This window comes from Magnolia sinica, chromosome 11 (genome assembly GCF_029962835.1).
Source record: "Magnolia sinica isolate HGM2019 chromosome 11, MsV1, whole genome shotgun sequence".
In the NCBI taxonomy this organism is placed as follows: domain Eukaryota; kingdom Viridiplantae; phylum Streptophyta; class Magnoliopsida; order Magnoliales; family Magnoliaceae; genus Magnolia; species Magnolia sinica.
Genome location: NC_080583.1, coordinates 54,917,015 through 54,938,403, shown reverse-complemented (window position 1 = coordinate 54,938,403; position 21,389 = coordinate 54,917,015). Strand labels below are relative to the sequence as shown.

Here is a 21,389-nt window from a genome sequence, read left to right as displayed (position 1 = left end):
ATGTCAATCATGCCCAACTTGTTACGTATAATTGCGCTTTGTGCATGTGGCAGACCTTTGGTGAAAATATTAGCAAGCTGGTCTTTCGATGATACGTGCTTCATGAAAATTTCCTTTAATGTAGCCTTCTCAAGAATAGAGCGACAGTCTACATCAATGTGCTTTGTGCACTCGTGAAAATTGGATTGTTGGCAATATGAGTCACAACGTGATTGTCACAAAATAACACCATTGGTCTCCCATTAGGAAAAAAAAAAAAAACTACATTCCTGAAGAAGGGACCTAATCCACAATAATTCACATACAGAATGTCCCATGGCACGGTATTCTTCTTTGGCACTGGACGTAGCCACAACACTTTGCTTTTGCTTTTCCATGTTACTAGGTTGCCTCCAACAAATGTACAATAGCCCGAGGTTGATCTTTTGTCTGTCACAGATCCAACCCAATCTGCATTGGAATAAGCTAGGATCATAAGATGCCCATTGTTTTTGTAAATGGGGCCTTGTCCAAGAGCACCCTTTCAATAGGGAAAAATTCTCAATACGACATCCCAGTGAGTTGTACGGGGCTGGTGCATGAACTGGCTAACCATCCTGACTACAAAGGAGATGCCTGGACATGTGACAGTTAGATATATATAAGTTTGCCTACCAATCTTCTGCACTTATCTGCATCTTTTAAAAGTTTCCCCTAAACATCAGTCAATTTCATATCAGGGTCGATAGCAGTCTCATAAGGCCTGCACCCCAACAAGCCAGTCTCATGAAGCAAATCAAGAGTGTATTTCCATTAAGACAAAAGGATTTCAAAGGTAGAGCATGCTACCTCAATTCCAAGAAAGTATTTCAAGTGACCGAGATCCTTTGTCTAAAATTGCTTTTGAATGTAGGCTTTTACATTGGCAATTCAATCACTGTCACTACCAAAAATGACGATGTCGTCAATATAGACGATTAAAATCACAACTCCCTTAGGGCCATGTTTCACAAACATCAAATGACCTACTTGGCATCGATGAAAGTCGAAGTTCAAAAGAACTTTGCTGAATTTTTCAAACCATGCACAGGGAGATTGTTTCAATCCATAGATGGCTTTTCTCAATTTGCAAACCTTATCAGTCTCCCCCCGAGCAACAAAACCTAGAGGTTGCTCCATATACACTACTTCAGAAAGATTACCAAGGAGAAAAGCATTCCTCATGTCCAATAGATATAAATGCCAGGACTAATTGGCTACAAAAGAAATCAGCACCTGAATCGAATTTAGCTTAGCCATTAGGCAAAAAGTCTCCTCATAATCCACCCCCTCAGTCACTTACTACTTATTGTGATACTCAGATATTGTCGGTGTTTCAACAATGGAAAGTCAAGTTGAAAATAAATCCGAGACCCTCCAAATCATCTCCATCAAACTTCACGGGAATGAGAACTATTTACATTGGGCTCATTCTACTTCAATTTTCTTACAGTCCAAACGGATATATGAATATCTCATAGAAAATGGCCCTAGTAAGGAATCTGACACTTTTTCTAAATGGAAAGAAGATGATTATTAGGTGATGAGTTGGCTCTTCAATAGCTTGAAAGAGCAAGTTTATCATAATGTTACGTACAAAGCAGTGTTTTAAATAGCAGTAGCAAGTTGCGTAGCATTCGGCACTCTGTAGCGTGTAGGGTAAATAGTGTAGCGTGTAGCTTAAGCTACATGATACTTCTATTTTTAATTTAAAAATAGAAAATACATGATAAATAGTAATTAAAAAAAAAAAAAAAACAAACAAACAAACAAACAAAATATAAAAATGTCTAACAGATGATTCATTTTTTCTTTTTTCTTTTTTCAAGTATAAGCATGTTCAAACAAGTTATTAATTAATTATCATTTATCAAAAGCTAATCTACATAAAGTTATAAAACGAATGAAATAATTGTCACATCAACAACTTTCCAAGCAAACCACTTTAATTAATAATTTCTAATTGAAACCACAAGTCACAACTCACAAGTATGAAAAGAAATAAAAATCCCATGGGTTCAAAGTATTAAGTACAATACATATGTCATCTATATGAAGAGGGGTTTTCGAAAACCCTCTTTCGAAACCCTTTTTCATTCTAGTTTTGAAGGGTCTTTTAGTGTGTGAGTCTCACACCAACTTTAACTAAGGATCACCACCATCTTAAGTGAAAGTAAACATAGAAAGGTTTGGTTTTAACTTTAAATTTTAAAAAAAAAAATTATGAAGTGAGTTTTACACAATTTAAAACACTACATGCTACGTAGTTGTAGCGTACACTACGACCCCTATAGCGTACGCTACAGGGTATTTGCGCTCTTTAGCTACGCTAAGTAGCGCTGCAATTACGCTATGCTATGTACCGTACACTATGTGTGCTATTTGAAACAATGGTATAGAGATAGTGCCAAAGACATATGGGATAGCCTTCGGCATCTTTACTATACAGAGAAGAATATCCAACGTCTTTATGACATTTTTCAAGAATTCCAAATGATGAAGCAAGGGCATAATTTACATGAGTTGTATGCTTGATTTTGGGGCCTTGTAGACGAATGGACTCTTCATCACCCATTCACCCAATATTTGGCCCAACAACAGCGTCAATGTGAGGGAATTAATGCAAGTAGCCTTTAGTAGTGCCATCTCTCTCCGATGTATTTGCTCGGGTGACCCTATGAGGGTTGTCTATTGATAAGATAGCATGCAGTTAATACATCATAACTCTAGAATCGTTTAGGAACATTCATATGAGTTAAGAGTGAACATGAAACCTCCAATAAGTGACGGTTCCTCCATTCAGCCACTCCATTATGTTGAGGTGTGTAGGCACGACACGTGGTGGGCCCATAACCCACAAGTCCCAGGATTAGAACCTTGCTCTAATACCACCTAAAGTTTTAGAAGGAAGTAGGTTGAAAGAAGAGGAAGATGGAAGAGAGAGGGAGAGAGTATACACGTGAGAGGAAGAAGGGTTAAGGTGCTACCCTTTTTACCCTAACCCTAACATGCTATTTTATAATATCTTTACCCCAATGTACTATGCGTGAGGCCCGTGTTGGGCCTTATGGGCCTCAACATGGGCCAACCCTTATTCAATAAATAGCTATACAACTCCCTTGGACATCGTATTCAACTCAGTGAGATATTCTATTCAACTTCCAACAGCGTAGATAACGAAACATGCAACCATTACAAAATACAAAGGAGGACCTGTGAACCCTACATTTTTAATGGTATGGGTGAAAAACAATGGACACTATTTAATGGAATGGAAACAAATAATGGGCCATATTGCCTATCACTCAATGGCATGGATTAAATAGAAGTTTGTGTTGTCTCCTACTTTCATACACCCATCAAAGGACAATGAGGTCCCTCCGTAGGTTCAATGCTTGCAATTCTAGGGAGCGAAGGCTGACAGTGTTTTCTCTACTGCATCCTTTAGGAGGATCGAAACGTCTGTGGAAGGTAGAACAGATAGGACTATAGTGTGGGAGTCCAGCCCCAAATAGGTCAATGCGTGGCCTGCCTCGAGAAAGTTTTTATAGTGGATTATCTCCAACACAAAGGGCTGATGATACCTAACAAGTATGTCGTGTGTAAAGTAGCCGAAGAAAATGTTGCGGCATCTTTTCATGTTCTGCCTCTTTGCTTGAAACTTGTAAGAGATGGTCCTCATGAAATTTGGAATCTAGTGCGCGTTGCCTTCTTCAGTGAGTGAGTTCGTTTTGAGCTAGAAATTGGCCCCGTGGTGCCCAATTGGCAGAATCTTGTGGAAGCCACTCTTGAAGGCAATGCTATGGTGTACTTAGGCTGAAAGGAATTCTCAAATCTTTCAGGGACATGAAAGGTCAAAGGCAGAGCAGATACGATTCATTAGAGTTTTTGCTATGAGCTGGAGTATGCAGTTGAATCTTCCATCGGGTATAACAAAATCTCTTCTGCTTATAATTGGAAGAAAATTATCAGGTATCATATGATGGTTCCTCGTTGGGAAATCCGGTCATATTCAGAGTTGGTGCTGTTATCACAAATAGCAAGTGGGGCACTCCTCCGGAATTCTCAGGGTCTACAAGGCTTGGAGATGCATCCCTCGCAGTGGTGGTAGCTATCACATATGGCCTTAGACTAGCAATGAAGCGAAACTTGCACCCGATCATGGTCAAGGGGATCTCTCGCAATGTCACTGCCTGGATGAAGTCTAACAGATCCCCATGGCGGCTAGCTAATGCAGTGAAGGAGGCAAATTGTAAGTGCTATTATGTTTAAAGCACATGTTACACCTGGTTTGTCAAATTTCGTCTTGTCAAAACAACTTAACATAGTGTTCTTCAGGTTAAAGTCAAGCTTATGTTCAAGTTGAAGTTTAGCTTATGTTCAAGTTGAAGTCAAGCTAAAGTTCAAGACCCGTGGATCAAGATGGAAAGTTCACCTTCAAGTTCAAGTTCTACTAAAAGTGCTAATAGAAGATCAAGCTTCATCGACAAGTTCAACTCCTCGACTCGAAGTCCAGCAACTAAAATCAAGTCGGATTCTGCATACTCGACCAATCGAACAGACTATTCGACCAGTTAAAGGTCACCCTCGAACAGGCTCTGACCAGTCGAAAATCTGTTAGATCTTATCCTGCTCGAATTTGAAATTTTGTTGGAACTGAATCCGATGCTTCGACCAATAGAAGACTACCTTAGACCAGTCGAAGGAACAAACTTTCTGACTATAAATAGGGGTTCTTTCTCAATCCGAAAATACAACTTAAGCTTATCAAAGCCCTTATTCAAGAAAGAGAGAAGCCTCATTTATTGTCAAGCTATCAAGCAATATTTATAAATTTATTTAATACCTTTTTCATTAACTCCTTTATCTCAAAACTCTATCATTCTGATTTTAAAAAGAGTGTTTACTCTTATTGAGATTTGAGGGAATTAATGCAAGTAGCCTTTAGTTTTAAATCTAATTAAAATCAAATAGAACCCTAGACCTTTTCTATTGGACTGAACATTGAACATTCGTCATTCAAGAAAAGCGATCTACGGCTACAACATCTTCTTCATTGAAGATAAGTATCAATTTACTTTCAGTATTTTGTTTTTTATGAGTGAAAGTCAATATCACGTGGATAGTGATTATTGGGAGTGGAGTAGGTGTGGCTGTTTGAGAACAGTTGTTGTATACACCGAACCACTATAATTCTTGGTGTTTATGGTGAATGTTTCTTTTTTTGCATTTATGGAGAATGTTTGTAAATTCATTTATACAAAAGTGGTGAATGCTTGTAATAGATAGGTTTACTTTCTCTTGCTTGGTTTGAGATTTTGATTCTTACAAACATTCGTGAAATAAGGTTGTCCTAGGTGTAGGTTATCTTACGAACTAATTTAAATCAATTTTTCAATACTAGTGTGATTGAGATTTCAAATTTGTTTATTATTTCTGCACTTTAATTTTTTTTCATTTGGCATAGTCCTATTCAACACCCCCCCCCCCCCAGGACTGTTAAGCTCACCTTTTCAAGTGGTATCAGAGCTAAGTTACTCATTTTTTGATTAATTTCCTGAGTTAAAGATCTAAAGCTTTAATTATGTCAAATTTCGATAGTTTATCTATTATCAGGCCACTACCTTTTGATGGCTCCAACTATTCATATTGGAAGGCCAGAATGAGGATTTTTCTAAAATTCATAGATGAAAGTATATGGCAAGCCACTGTGATCAAATGGAAACCTCCCATGACTAAAGTATTAGGCAGTGATGGAACTAAATCTATGAAAGAAACTGCATTCTATTTACGGACGGCAACTCAGAAAAGTAAAAGCAATGTTAATGTTAAGGCCTTAAATGCCATAACTTGTGCTTTATCGCCTGATGAATTTAAAAGAATTATTTCATACAATACAGCCAAGCAAGCATGGGATATCCTTGAAATGACACATGAAGGAACTTCTATAGCCAAGAAATCAAAAGTTCAAATCCTCACTACCAGATTTGAGGAAATTCGTATGGAAGAAAATGAAACTTTTATGGACTTCTATACGAAACTAAATGACATAGTAAATTCCATGTGGGGTCTAGGAGATGGAATCCCTAAAAGTAAGGTCTGTGCAAAAATACTGCAATCTCTTCCTGAGAGATTCAATTCTAAAGTTATTGCCATTCAGGAATTGTTTTCTCGCCTTTTCATTTTTGCCATTCAGGAATAGTAAACAACCCCCCCCCCCCCCCCCCCCCAAGGATTGTTAAGCTCGCCTTTTCACAAATGATCTCAGGGATCACTTGGGAGTTGTTTTCATTCAAGTTGATCAATCTGCAAACAAGCAGGCCGCTTCCATGGGAAAGGAGGGGGCTTCTTGAAGCTACTGTTGAAATTTAATTTCAGATTGTGCATAGTTGTGTGGGGATATAGTTTCAGATGTGACTTGTTATTTGTCATGCTATTATGGGACTCCCTTGTTTTTTTGTGGGGCCTCCCCTGATGTTTGTGTAACTTGTTGCCTTCTCATTTTTTGAATAAAAATGCCCATTAAAAAAAAATAATAATAATAATAATAATAAAAAAGAGGTTTGTAACAATGGGCCCTACTTTTATGGAATGAAAACAAACAATGGGGCCAATTGCCATCATTACTCGATGGTGTGGACTGAAATAGCATTTTCCAAGTGTAACTTTCTCGGGGAATGTAACAGTGACTCGACCAGACTCATAATTTTGGTCCCATATCAATTAGTTTCAGTCTTGTATCAATCTGGTGACTTGTTTCATTGCAGAACAAAACCGGTACAAATGGGACAAAAATGAGTCGTCCTAAATGAGATCTTAAACCATGATCAATGATCCTTGATTGCACAAATAATAGGCCCATGCCCCACTTTCTCAAAAATTCCGATGCACCAAGACCCTTTGCTAGATGGCGAAGATTGCATGAACAATGGGCCCAATTGCACCATTGTTTTCAAAATGGTATGTGCATCAAGACCCTTGATTGCACAAACGATGGGCCCGGTGTCCTATTATTCCAGAATGGTATGATGCATCAAGACCCTCAATCACACAAACAATGGGCCCCCATCACTCAATTCTTTCAAAATGGTACGATGCATCACCCTTTGATTGCATGGAAGGTGATCCCCCATTTGCCTCATTTTTCATAATGATATGATGCATCAATATTCAAGGCCCTTGATCAAACGAATGAAGGCCTCATTGCCCCATTTTTCAGATGAACCCATTTGCACAATTGAAATTTCACCATTTGATGAAGTTCACTGCTGGTCGGAAGAGATAGAGGAGGAATCAATCGGATGGATTGAGAACATCACAAGAAAGTCATCACTAGCACCTTTTTTATCCTCATAGCCGGCCAATTTGATGGCGAATATCACTAGAGAGTTGTCACCAGCAGCAATGTTGTGGATAATGGTGGAGATGGAGGAGAGGAGAAAGGGAGAAAGAGAAGAGGCTAGGGATTAAGATCAGTGTTTTAAATAGCGAATAGCATGTAGCGTAGCGTTCACCCCTTCAAAAGCATGAGGGTAAGCGACATAGTTTGTAGAGTAAATTACGCGCTACTTCTAGATTTTTATCAAGGTTGCCCTTGGTTGCACCAATTTATTCTACACCAAATGAAACTGATCATTTTTTTTAGAGAGAGAGATAAATTAACAAAATTTCATCATATTTGGTGCAACCAAATACAACCTAAAGTAACAGGAAAGGCTAATGACGAACTATAAAGGAAAAGAAAGAGCAACAAAACTAGTTTGATACTATTACTTATATTATTTTACAAAAAGCATTGAAAAGATTAAATATTTTTTATTGAAAACAGAAAAATGTAACAAAACTAATTTGATACTATTACTTATATTATTTTACTAAAAGCATTGAAAAGATTAAATAGTTTTTATTGAAAACATAAAAATGTAACAAATTATTGAAAACATTAATTGATTTTTATGTTGTAGTGAAAATAACTTATAATGTAAGTTATGTAGCATGTAACGTAGTCTATGTAGCGGGTAGCAAGTGCAAATTATCATGTAGCGTAGGCTACACGCAACTTAAGCTATTTTCAAGAGCTACATAACGTTAAGCTACAGTATGTACCGTAAGCCAAAGGCTACATAGTGTAGCTATTTAAAACACTAATTAAGATAAACCCCTTTCCCAGCTTTTGCAAAGAAATTTATTCCCTAGGTAAAAGCCGGGGCATCATTTCATGAGAAATGAGGGGAAATGGGTCCCTCGGGGAGAAAAAGGGTAAGTTTTCCAGGCATAGCAAATAGAGAAAATGGGGAAAAGCTGGGATATGCATTTCCAGAGAGGTATGACCCAGTAAACACAAAGCCCCTAGATTAGGAAACGCATAAGAAAATAGAGAAGTATGTTGAACAATCATCATACCTAAATTATAAAATAACAAAATGGCTACCGAAACCCTAACTACAACTAATCTGAAGAGAATAACATGGAAAAGAAGCTATTTTGTGAAATTAACTGCACCAAAAGAGAGCCCCGTGCTGGGCAGAAATCCGAGGAGTACCTCTGCATGCAAACTTATCAGAACCCAGAGAATAGTTGAAATGGCCTACTTGTCGACTAGCTTAAAGAGCAAATCAATCGCGATAATACCCAGAGGTTTGTATCAGCCCTAATTTCTGTTTGCTAAATGTGGAGCAACCAAATTAGTGTTTGTGATTTCTTATTAATGGGTCGAAGTTCAAATCTACAGATGATGATTCTGCTGCTGTCCTTCTCTGTTCTCACATTATAGGAAAAGGAAAAAAAGAGCAATAAGAACAGAAATCCATCTCTCCTCACAAGCAATGCAGTCCCACAAATCAGTAGGAAAAGAAGCTAGATAAAAACCTTTTGTTCCTTTTTTCTCTTTCCCTTCTTTTCTTGAAAGAAGAACTTCTTTGATCGGACTCAAGACAACTAATCAGAAACCCAACAGAAGAAGAAAAGGAAAAAAAAAAGCAGCAGGAGACAGATCTCATCTCATAAGTAAAGGCATGTAATTTTTAGAGAGAGAGAGAGAGAGAGAGAGAGAGAGAGAGAGAGAGAGCGAATGTGCTGCTTACAAGTGGAGTGTAGAGGCCCAGCACAACATACTGAAACAACTTCCTTCCAACAAAGGGGAGAAAGAAGACATAGAAAGCAAACCCCAATGCCAGAAATACAGCAACCGCGACCACCTACAAACAGCAGAGGAAGCATGTTAAAACAGGAAAAAGCAGAGAAAAAGAAGAGAAAAGAGAAAGCAGATACCTGAAGGGGGTGGTAAGGAGGCTGCCATCCATGCTTCCTCATTTCCAGACTCAAATGCAAGTAAAGAAGCAAATGTGCTGAGGAAAGGTCGATGCTTTCTTTCTATGGTTGTTCTTGCTCAGACAATGATTCTGGATAGGACTCTTCATCATTCGATCCTTTCTTTCTCTTCTTCTCTTCAAACTCATGTAGGACCTGCTGCTCGCTTTTTGTTTTTTTTCTCGGCCTGTTTGGGAGCGTGGATTTGTAACCCCCTGGATTAAAACCCTTGGATTTGCAATCCATCCGCTTGTTTGGCACCATGGAGTCTGAATCAACTTTAATCCAAAAGTAATAGCATATTTACTAGGATTTGAATATAATTACTAATTCAATTTTAATATATCTAATTAGTGAGATATGTAATTTTCGATACAATGTTTGTGATAAGCCCACTGAAATATATGTTTTGCCCGAAAATGAAGAAATTCCAAGTCTCGGATGGGCCACAAGCATAAGATCATGTTTGAGTGGCTAACCAATGATTTTTAATCATTAACTTATATGGACAATGTTTAGACGGTGTTGATCATCATTGGTAGGCCTTATGCCTAATAGAATGGTAGTATATAGTGACACACATGTTACACCTGCAACTATTGAAATGATTTGTGTAATCCAAGCTCTCACCGTGGATTGCAAATCCCCTCAAAAAAGGGATTGAAAACCCTCTAAATTTACAACCCCCAGTTACTTTATGCCGCCAAACGACTAGGGGATTGGAGGGGATTGGAAACCCCGTCCAATCTACGATGCTAAATGACTCCTTAGTTTCTTTTATTTTTTTTTTATTTTTTTCATAAGCAAGCATTTCTACTCCGGCTGCGTATGACGCTTGATACGCATGCACTAAGAAGTATACCACGTTTCATAATTTAACTCAAATTTAACCAATTAAATTGTAGAAGTAACTGTTTCTAAGTCAAAGCTCCGAAAACAATTTCATTCGACAATCTTAACCTTTGATTCGTTGACATCTGTTTCTTGAACTACTACTATTGGATAATTTTCAATCTGTACCGTCCAATAATTGTTCATCAATATGAAAGTTAGATAACCAAATAAGCGTAATTGTCGGGACATGATTCCTTTAAATTAGGACATGTGATTTAGACAGTTTAATTTGAATTGCTTGTATTATAAGCATGCAATTTCAAAGTGACTGCATATCATCCCTGACACCCTGCCCGAGTTTTGAAGTTTTATTGTCCCACCTGACAGTTCGAAGCGAAATCCACTTACTGCATATGGAGAGTGATGCGGCTGTCGTGGGCGCGGATTAGGTATTACCCCTGGCTGTTCAGAGCTCAGACGCTCGGAGGGCCACTGAGGTTCCACCGCCATGTATTAATTTTATCTAAACCGTCCATCCATTTTTTAATGTCATTTTAAAGTATTAGACCAAAAATAATGTGATCCAATTCTCATATGGACCACACCACAAGAAGCAGCGGTGCTAATGATGCCCACCATTGAAACCTTCTCACGGTCCTTCATGTTTTTTTATTTTCCATCCAACCTGTTGACGCAGTCATGTACGCCTGTATGAATTGAAAAAATAAATATTGCCTTGATCCAAAACTTCCGTGGTCCCCAAGAAATTTTCAACATTATGAATTTAATCTCCATTGTGTTGTCCATTTAAGAGTTTTATATACTTTATTTTTAAGGTAATAATTTAAAATGATACAAAAAAATGGTTGAACGGTGTGGATAGAATTCAAACATCAAAGTGGACCCTCAATGGCACTCGGTGCCTGCGCCATTCCCGAGCTCCGGAGAGGCGGGGGTAATACTTAATCCACGCCCGGCCGTAGGTATGTCTGGCATATCGTTGTCCGTACTTTCTACATATTTCCATCAGGCGTACGACGGTTGCCCGTGAGCAAACAAGATGGTATTCATACCTCCATTTCTATTTTCATTTCTATATATCTGACATACTGTATCTGACATAGTTGGTAAATTTTTTGGTACCCTACAGGTAAGATAATTGCCAAGCTTAAGTTAATTTTGTATCATGTGGAGTACATTCAAGTCGTGTAGAAACTTTGAACCACACTGAAATGAGTCCGATCCACTTTTATGCTAGTCAAGCACATAGCGGTAATCTCTTCCAATCACAAAGGAAAGGTAGGGAGAAGAAACACAAAACAAAAAAAAAAAAACCATCCCAATCGCAACCAACATTAATAAAAAGGACCTTTGAATAAAGTATTGTTGTTGCTGTCAAAATCTTGACCGCTGTCCGCATGGATCTCCGAACTCCGAGCCGCCTCTTAGTCCTAAACCTGCACAACAATGGTAAGTAAAGGAGACCCCGGCTTAAATAGGGGACCCTTCGTTGCCTAAGTCAGGTCAAGGGAATCAGGGTCTAAGTCGAGTTGTAGAGGGAGAGTGCAAGATATTGCGTACCTGTTTCCTCCCCTAAGGGTGTTATTTATACCCTCTTGCTTAGGATGGTCGTGTCCGTGTAAGTAGGCCCATCTTGGGCCATTCACCGCATTTTGCGGGCAGTTTGGCCACCCAGTCGCTTAGCGGTCGTGCGGACGTGTGCGGTTGAGTAACCGTCACTAATCGTGCAGTAGTGGGACACCTCATGGTCCCCCTCATTAGTAGACTCCGATCTGAGTCCCAAGCCGACTGCCTTGGCCTCGGATTACTCTGAGCCGACCGCCTCGGCCCCGGATCGCCCCAAGCTCCAAGTTGGCCTCCTAGGCCTTGGGTCGAAGGCGTAAAGAATGTCGAGTTAGATGTCACGCCTCTACCTATTCATATCTCCGAGCTTAGTCTTGCGCCTCGAGTTGGCTTTGAATAATCTCAGGCCTCGGAGTTCAAGTGCCTTTGATCTTCCCATAACAGAAGCCCCCTACTCTCCGAGTTCGGGCACGGACTCAGATAGTAAATACATGTGAAAAATCAGTAAACTCCAGCGTCGAGCCTCTAATGTGTACGGCCACAATCATGACTCCCATATCCAAGAACATACGTACTCGGGGTTTACTGTCTGCAGGTTCACCTCAAGTGGACGCGTGGCGACGGTTAGGATTTCGAATCGTTAGGGTAATCATGAGGGGCCCCCACGTAAGCCAAGAAAGACGACTAGGTGACGCTTCCACTACTCAGAGCACGTCGCCCAATGCCAGGGGCACGCGACTCGGCAGCGCTTGGGCCAGTGGCTCTTCGCCACGTGTCTTCGAAAGTCGGCTCGTGACGGTTCAGCTGCAGTCGTCATGCCTCGCCATAAATGTGAGAATCACTCAAGGATTATATAAACCCTAGCGCTCAAAAACACCCTCACTTCCTCTATTCCAAATTTTCGTTATTGTGAGCTGCCTAAGGAGGCGATTTCCAGCGAAGGTGATTTCCGGTGAGTATGACCTGCGGGAGAGGCGATTTCGACTAATCACCAACTTTCAGTAGAGGCGATTTCCGGTGACCGTTCTGGATAGCTTCCGGTGAGTCCCCCCCTCACTTCCGGCTTACTCTTATTTCCTTTGTTTTCTCGAAATGTCGAACAACTCGGAAATGGTCCGAGACAATTATGCCTTTGAAGACAATTCTAGGACAGAGAGCTCGGATGATAGGCGAGAAGCCTCCGAGGGTCCCCTTGATACAGTACTCCTTTACCCTCCGCCCAGGAAGGGCAAAGAGGTCGGGACTTGGACGCGCCGTAAGGGCGAAAAAAAGGCCTCCCGAGATCCAACGGGAGGGGTTACAGAGATCCTCGCAAGTGGGCGAACTACAGAGATTGTCCCAGGAGGCTCCATGCTGGTCGAGTCCTAGATGGACTCGATCCGATCAGAATTTCAGATCTCGGACTCCATCCATATATGAGTTCCTGAGCCTCATAACACCCCTGGAGATCCTGCTGAAGGGAAAGTTACGATTTTTCTCTGTGCACTAAAATGTGGACTCTGCCTTCCGATGCATCCCTTCATCCGCGCCCTGACAGCTTACTTGGGACTGGCCCTAGACCAGTTTACTCCTAATGCTTGGAGGGCTTTAATATCCTCATACATCATATGGTGTCAAGCCAAGAACTCGGAGCTAACACCGGAAGAGCTGATGAGTCTATACTTAATCAAGCACGATAGTCAGGAGCCGTGGTACTACTTCGTGACCCGCGACAGCAAGGGCTCAGGGTTAGTCCTGCAACTTCCATCCTCTAACAAGGATTAGAAGAACAAGTGGTTCTGGGCTTCGGACAAGTGGGAAGCACCGGCGGCGGAGCTCAGGAATTTCAGGACTCAGGTCCCTACCCGATTTACTCTTCCAGGTCGAATCCCGAACAAACTCTTTACAATACTCCCCTACTTACTATACTTTGACCAGCGTTTATCTTCATTTTTACAGACTTTCCGAGGGGCTAGCCTCTACTCTCCTTGGATCAGAAGAATCAGATCGCCAAGGCCAGGGCACGTTCAGAGGAACTACGATCTTGGTCGGTCTTGATCACTGCGGACAACCTTTATCGGTCTGGGCTCTGTCGGTCCAAGCCACTCCCTACCTCATTCAGTAAGTGCCGCTTTGCTTTTTATTTTGCTGATGCTGAAGGTTTTGCAACTTAAACATTAACTCACTGTCACATATGCAGGCATGGCTGAGGCCTCCGGATCTCAGAAGAGGAAGGCTCCCCCATCTGTCGAAGAGATGCTGAGATCCGAACCGCGGATAAAGACGACGAGTCGGAAGAGGTAGGTGACTCCCCGATTTCTGTTGCCACAACTCCAGCTTCTGCTGTTGCGGCTTCAATTTTTATTGCTACAGCTCCAATTTTTGTTGCTACAGCTTCAGTACTTCCAACCAACACCGCGGTCAGGGCCACGACCGACAAAGTTCTAGCTCTGATTCCTCCTCCCATCGTCGCCCCTCATGCCTCCGAGGCACCTCCTCTCGCCCTCGAACCCTGCGTAGCCATCCCGTCTTCCTCCGAACGGGAGGAGGTCAGTCGAATAGCTGATGCAATGCTCTTTCCTCCCGAAGTCGAAGATAATCCCAGGGCTGAGGCTCAAGCTTCGGCAGGCAACGGGACTGGGGCAAGGGGAGTGACCGGATCTACTCGGGTTGGAACCAGTGGGGGCAGACTCTTGCTAGGTTATCACATGTCAGGCTTAGTTCGCTGGGCTACGAAGTATGTTCCAGAGGAGGTGATTGTTGCCCTCCTCAACAAGTCGGACAAGTCCTTTATGAACGACATAGCCTCTGTCTTCTACAGGGTATCTTTACTAACCTTTCTTGCCTTGATTCCTTTTTTGTCGCGTTTATATGCTTATATTCTTATTTTGATTTAGTCCGTCCTAAGGCTCCTGATGACTTGGGAGAGGTTGAGGGAGATCACGCAAAATAACAGGAAGATAGCAGCTCTCAGGGATGAAGTCAGGACTCTCCGAGACGAGGTTGTAGTCCTGCGAGTAGAGCAAGCGGAATTGCACGGGTAGCTAGACGATGGAAAGGCGAGCGAGTTATAGCTCCATGGGGTCATCAACGACCTTCAAGCAAGTTGCGATGCTTCTGCAGCTGAGCTGACAGGAGTCAGGGCTCACACCGACTTGCTCGCAAAGGATAATGCCTGATTGGGGGACGCACTGGTGCGGACCAAGGCTGACGCGGCAGAAGAGCTCAGCTGAGTGGTAGCGAAGGCAAAAGAAGCTCAACAGGCTGAGGATGAAGCCTCCCTAGCATTGGCAGTGGCCACTACGGTGGATGCATTTAAGACCTTGGAGGAGAGGACCGCTGAGGCTAACAAGTTCTACAACTGCGGCTTCGACGCCTGTATCGATGCAGTCCAGGAGCTCTACCCGGATCTCAACATTGAGTCCCATACTTCCGAGGACACAGGGGAGAGACCGGCTGAGGATGTCTCCTCGAGCCTAGCTGCTGGCTCTCAACTCCCTCTGACTGAATAGTTTTTGATACCCCCTTTCTCTTTTAACTCCTTAAACAATAGTTTTTTTATGGATAATTTTGTGGATAATCTTTTTAACCCTCTGGAGAGGGTACAATATAACATGATTAATTTTTTGAATGATGATTGTTAGATGTTAAGTTGTTGATTGACGAGCCAACTCCTTAGCAAGTCGGCTAATCCCAGGACTGTCTTCCCATACCTAGGAGACCCCTTGGTTATTTCGTAGAATCTTGTGATGTTAAAATTGTAAGGACCGACCCCTTGAGGGGTCAACCCCCCCACGAATGACGAGCGACAATCATTTTTTTAGATCCGTTGGTCGTACGACGAGCTGACCTCTTCATCAAGGGATCAGGTCGTCCATGGGCTTTTCCCCTAAATATGAGGGGATCCCTTGACGAATTTTTGTGGGTTAACGTACTAACCCCTTCTTTAAGGGATAAGTCTGTTGAGTTAGCCCTCGCTTCTGAGAGGTAACTTTTTTCTGTTTGTCGACAAGTCGTTCAAGTAGATTATGTAGAAACATAGATTTTATTGAAAGCCTTAAGAGGCTAGCCGCTTCGAGGTGTACACTTATTGGGGGACTTCAGCAGCCAGTATATCAAAGGTAATAGATTTTCAGAAGTTCGGCGTTCCAGGGGTAGGGAAGCTGATGCCCTTCAAGATCCTTCGAGTGGTAGGAGCCTGGCCTGGTCGATCGGACCACGCGGTAGGTCTCCTTCCAATTGGGTCCGAGTACCCCAACCCTCGGCTCTGCAGTGTTCTAGAAAACTCGGCAGAGGAGCAAGTCGCTTGGTCGAAATCATCGAGTCTTGACCTTAGAGTTGTAAAATCGTGCCACCTGCTGATGCCGAGCAGCAACTCGAACTCTGGAGATATTTCTAGCTTCCTCAAGTAGGTCCAGATTGGCTGCAATCTGCTTGGTGTTCTGATCTTCCTGATAATTCCTGACTCGAGTTGTAGGGAAACCATTCTCGACTGGCACCATTACTTCCAAACCGTAAGACAACAAAAATGGGGTTTCCCCGATAGACGACTGAGCTGTAGTCCTGTAGGCCCAGAGAATGAATGGGAGCTCCTCGGCCCAGCTGCCTTTTGCTTTCTTCAACTTTGTTTTAAGGTGGTGTTTGATGACTTTGTTCACTGCCTCCACTTGTCCATTTGATTGCGGGTGTCGAGGCAACGAGTATGCATTTGAAATGCCGAGCTCCTAACACATGCCTCGGAACTTATCATTGTCGAATTGCTTACCGTTATCGGAAACAATAGTGGGCGGGATTCCGAACCGACAGAAGATGTTATTCTATACAAAGTCGATCACCTTCTGCCCTGTGATTTTTATGACAGGCTCGACCTCGGCCCACTTGCTAAAGTAGTCGACTACAATAATAGCGAACTTGACCTGTCCTTTCCCAGTGGGCAGAGGTACGATGATATCGATTCCCCATTGGGTGAACGGCCATGGCCCGCTCATGGGGGTCATCTCTTCTGCAGGTTGCCTTGGCACGATCGCATATCACTGGCACTTATCACACCTCTGGACGTAGTTCTTCGAGTCCTCCCTAATAATCGGCTAGAAATATCCTTGACGGAGTATCTTCAGAGCCAGGGTCCGACCACCAGAGTGATTTTCGCAGATGCCTTCATAAATCTCCTGAATCACGTAGTCTGCTTCATCGGGTCGGAGACACCTGAGGTAGGGATGTGAATGCCCCTTCTTTTATGGGATCCTATCCAAGACTATATATCGTGCAACTCTAACCCTCGGACGTTTTACCTCCAACCTGTCCGAGGGGACCTCACCAAATGTGAGGTAATTATAAATCAGGTACATCCAACTCGGTGTGACATTCACTGGGTTGATTGTTTCCTGCTCCGTTCGGTCAATGTTCAGATGCTCTATGAACTCTACAAGGATGACCCGAAGAATCTTTCCCTCCGTGGCTGAGGTTAGCCTTGTGTAACACCCCATACTTTTCGATACTCAGGTATTATCGTATAACCAAATTTAAAATAATGCATGCCTGGCTAAGTGAACATTCACGTCCATCCTAGCCTAAATCCAACCGTTGAAAACCATATCAATCCAAACGTCAAACTATCTATCCGTCGATTTTCAAGATGGATCGTCATACTGCCAAAGAGACCTATCTTCTTAGGATCTACCATTTGAAAACATAGATCGGGTTACCTGGTTTCATATCCAACTCCCGAATCACACCTAAGCATTCTTTAATATCCCAATGGTTACTGAAAATTTAATGTTAGTCAATCCAATCGTTGGATTGTCTGAATGCTTATTAAATCATGATTTAGCAATTAAAGATTCATGTGGTGTAGCTCGCACTAGTGCAAAGCGACCCTAAAGTTAGGGTAGGTAGCTGAATGACGCACAACGAGTAGTCTCACATCCTACATAGGTATAATAATAATAATGAATAAGTAAATAAATAAAGATAATAAATAAACAACGCATAGACGATATTGGTTAAATATTAATAATATAAAACCATGAAGTGGGTAGTCCCATATCTTAAATATAAATATAATAGGAAGATAAATAGATAACAATGAATATGTAATAATAATTAAATATTTAATAATATAAAGTCATGAGATGGATAGTCCTAACTTACAGAGTGGGACCCATGACATGAAAAATAAAAAATAAAAAATGCATGCATGCATGATGGAGAAAATAGTAATAATAATAACAATAGTGATAGAAATAAAGTAAAACAACTAATGATAACAATATATAGTTTATAATAAAGTAGTTATGATCAAGATTAACATTAATATTAATATTGGTTAGTAAACCATTTAGAAAGACAATACAAACAGCTATTAGAAACCCACTTGAATAGCCCTTAGGACCTTTCTGACCGTTGGTGGTCAAAGACAGCGTATCTGGCCATCAGATCAATGAAATTCCACATCTGAGAGCTAAAGACATAGGAGAACGGCCCATCTGAGTTGTAGAAGGGACCCGTCCTTGACCTATGGTCATAATAAGACCCTAGTGATCAAATGGACGGGGTGGATTTCCCATAAACATCTTGATAGACCACACATAAAGGTGTGTGCGCACCTTAGCCAACGTGCATGATGTGCACTATACTAGCTGGAGCGGTCAAAGCTCCCTTGATCAAAGTTTCTCTAAAAAGAGAGACTTCTCTCTCCCCGGCTTTCAACAGCAGACAGACAACCGTCTTTGTTCGTGATCATGGCCCATGAGGGTGGGCCCACTTCCATGATTTGATTCGACCATCGTGTACACGACGAGAGGATGACTAAAACCCCATCTATTTCATGCGAATATGTACACATGTGTGGCCACAAATCCAGGAGCTTATAGACCACAAAAAACCATGTTTCCAAAAATGGAAACTATCCTTGCTGCCGCCAGCTTGGCGATCCATGTGAGGGGTCTTCAGCTGATCTCGGTCGTCCATTTAAGAGGATCTCCTCCGTCCAATGCGAGTGGTTTAAGCATTTCAAGAAAAACCACAACTCATTTTCCCCTACCCATGGTATTTGAAACAGCTTCAGCTAGAACAAATCTAGACCGTATATCTTCGATCTAACGGCTCTAGGAGATCCAGGGCTTACAATAAAGGGGGAAAAACCTAAACACCATGCCACGACTCCACTCACTTGCAGCCGCTTGAAGAAACCCACCGAAATCATCTACCTTTGAACCCACCGACCGAATCCCCTTAAAACTTCGATGAAGCTTACCTACAAGCTCTCTAGGGTCCTCATGGACTGTCTGATTGGGTCAGATTCGAAGAAAATGTGGTGATGGTGAAAATGCCATTAATGGCCATTATCCTCCCTCACCGTTCAAAACCGAGTCAGGACCGGTTCGGGCGTGCCATCTTCAGCGTCTCACCAGATGGAGACGTCCCTGGTGCTAGAAGAAAGAAAAGAAAGAAATAAGGAGAGACATGAGAGGGTGATCAAGCCCCTAACTTCACCAAGACTCTATCTGAGTCTGTCAAGTTGTTGGGCCTAGTTACGTGCGGCGAGCCATCTGGCTGTCATGGTGCGGGTCCAACTTGCTGTCCTATTGTGAGGAAGGTAGTGGAAAGAAAGAGAAAAGAAGAAAGAAATAGAAGAAAGAAAAAGGTGGAAGAATGAGGAGGAAGAAGGGAGAGATAGAAGAGAAATAAAGAGAGGGTTGACGTGGTGCAGCTGCATCACATTGAAGAAGAAAGAAAAAAGAGAAATAGAGAGAGAAAGAAGAAAGGAGAAGAAGAAAGAGGCTGAACCGAGTCAGGCTGGGTTTAGTCCATCTAGACTCATTGCTAGACATCCCAGCAGGGAGAAGAAGAAAGAAAAAAGGGAAATAGAGAGAGGGGTGTGTAGTTGGCCTAGCCAAGCCGAGTCAACATAGTTTGGGCCTGAGTCATGGGCTGACTCGTTGCCGAGTCTGACGGGTCAGATAAGGCCTAGTCCAGTCAGGTTTCCAGCAAGGATAGAAAGGGAGAAAGAAAGTAGAAAAGAGTGAGAGAAAAGAGAGAAAAAGAAAGAAGAGGGAGAGGGAGTGAGTCAACTCAGTGGGGTAATGTAATGGCCTAGCTAAGTTGACTCAGCTGATAACTTGAGACCAAGGTTGATGTGGGGATGATAGTCATGTGTTGTAAGAAGAATGAGAAGAGGAAGGAAGAGGAGAGAGTGGGAGGAAGCCGAGTCAATTCGACTCAGACTGAGTCGACAAGGTGCGTCCACTTTTACTTCCAGATTTAATTGCTACTATTATTACCATTTTTTGGATTATTAAAATTAGATATGATTGACCATTAGTAAATTAGTCATTCGGGTATTAATTGATGCATATAAAAATTATCATTATTAAAATATTAATATTTTACCTTGTCATTCTCGAAATATTATTAACGCTAGAACACACTATTTATTTTCATCAAAATAACTATTAGTATCATGTTGGCTAAATGTTAAGTATATTATTAATATTAATAATTGTTTTGGAATTATTAATATTATTATTCATCGTGGGTTGTATTAGATAAATTAATATAATAGTAGCCATTGTTAATACTCTTAAAAGTTATAACCAATTCACCTGATTAATTTTATTCATTTAATTCCTTCCGTTGATAGTATCATAAATGGCCACACAAAATAGGGTTCAAATCCCATAACCAAAACCTAAGTGATCCAAACAAATGGTTAAAACTTTAACCCTAAATAGTGTGTAAGCTTGGACCTAATTGTATAGCTTTACAATTCATGATAGGGTTTGATTCTAAGGAAACTCGCACTCTCTAGCAACACTGGTAGGCGATTCAAAGTATAAGGTAATGATTCTTCCCATTGAGCTCTCCATTTTCCCATTAGCTTAAGTTATAGTTTTTTTAATCTAAATTTATAATTGATATCTCCATTTTATAATCACATATGTTAACTGTTGGAATTGAATTGCTATATTATATGCTTAATGTTTATCCTGCATATTTATTTCATGCCTATGGACTATTTGTAGATTGCTTATGGAATTTAAATTGATACATTAGTGGGAAACCCTGACCTATAAATGTACACCCATACTTGGGATGTAACCCGACTGGTTGTGATTGTAATGGACCTTCGGCTTAGTGGTTATTGAATGGTGGTTTAAATTGACCATTGATGTGGGCCTACCATCTAGGGTTGTTGTGTCCAATGGTTTTCAAAGATGGTCTTTTATCGCATGGTCTAATACTCGCCCTATGTGGCTTATTTTGATATTAGCCCTATATGGCTTTGTTTTGGTATTTTCTCTATATGGGTCCAATGTTTTATACTGTGCAACCATGTAATGGTAAGCCCTATATACTATAATATGATTGGCCACTAGTCGACGAGGTTCCATTAAACATCCTAAGGTGGTAGTCTCATGAGCCGAGGATGGTGGTATGGGACCTATGCCGAAGCTGTCGGTCTACGCTGGGCTATACGCTCCCCGCAGTGACCTTTGAACTTATTTAACATGCTGGTTATAAATGGACTAATAATGACTTGGCTAATCATACATACATGGGATATTACGATGGCATTATGCCCATGCGATTGTGTTGAGTGTTACGCTAATGACCAGTCATTCGATTTATGATGATGACTTGGATTATCATGCCCATGCGTACGC

At 41.5% G+C, this 21,389-nt stretch overlaps 1 protein-coding gene across 6 annotated transcripts in view; it reads right to left on the bottom strand.

Annotated features, from left to right (window-relative positions):
* The window catches only part of LOC131219156 (probable protein S-acyltransferase 22), a 48,034-nt gene extending 38,516 nt beyond the window's left edge, over positions 1-9,518 (bottom strand). For 4 of the 6 annotated variants that reach the window (XM_058214166.1, XM_058214165.1, XM_058214167.1 and 1 more), the window contains exons 1-2: positions 9,289-9,518; positions 9,102-9,215 (exon numbers count right to left, since the gene is read on the bottom strand). In XM_058214166.1, coding sequence (XP_058070149.1) covers positions 9,102-9,215; positions 9,289-9,330 — 156 coding nt within the window. In that variant the 5' untranslated portion in view covers positions 9,331-9,518. The remainder of the gene's footprint in view (positions 1-9,101; positions 9,216-9,288) is intronic. The other 2 variants (XM_058214169.1, XM_058214170.1) reach the window with 2 other exon arrangements.
* Positions 9,519-21,389: the final 11,871 nt, after the last annotated feature.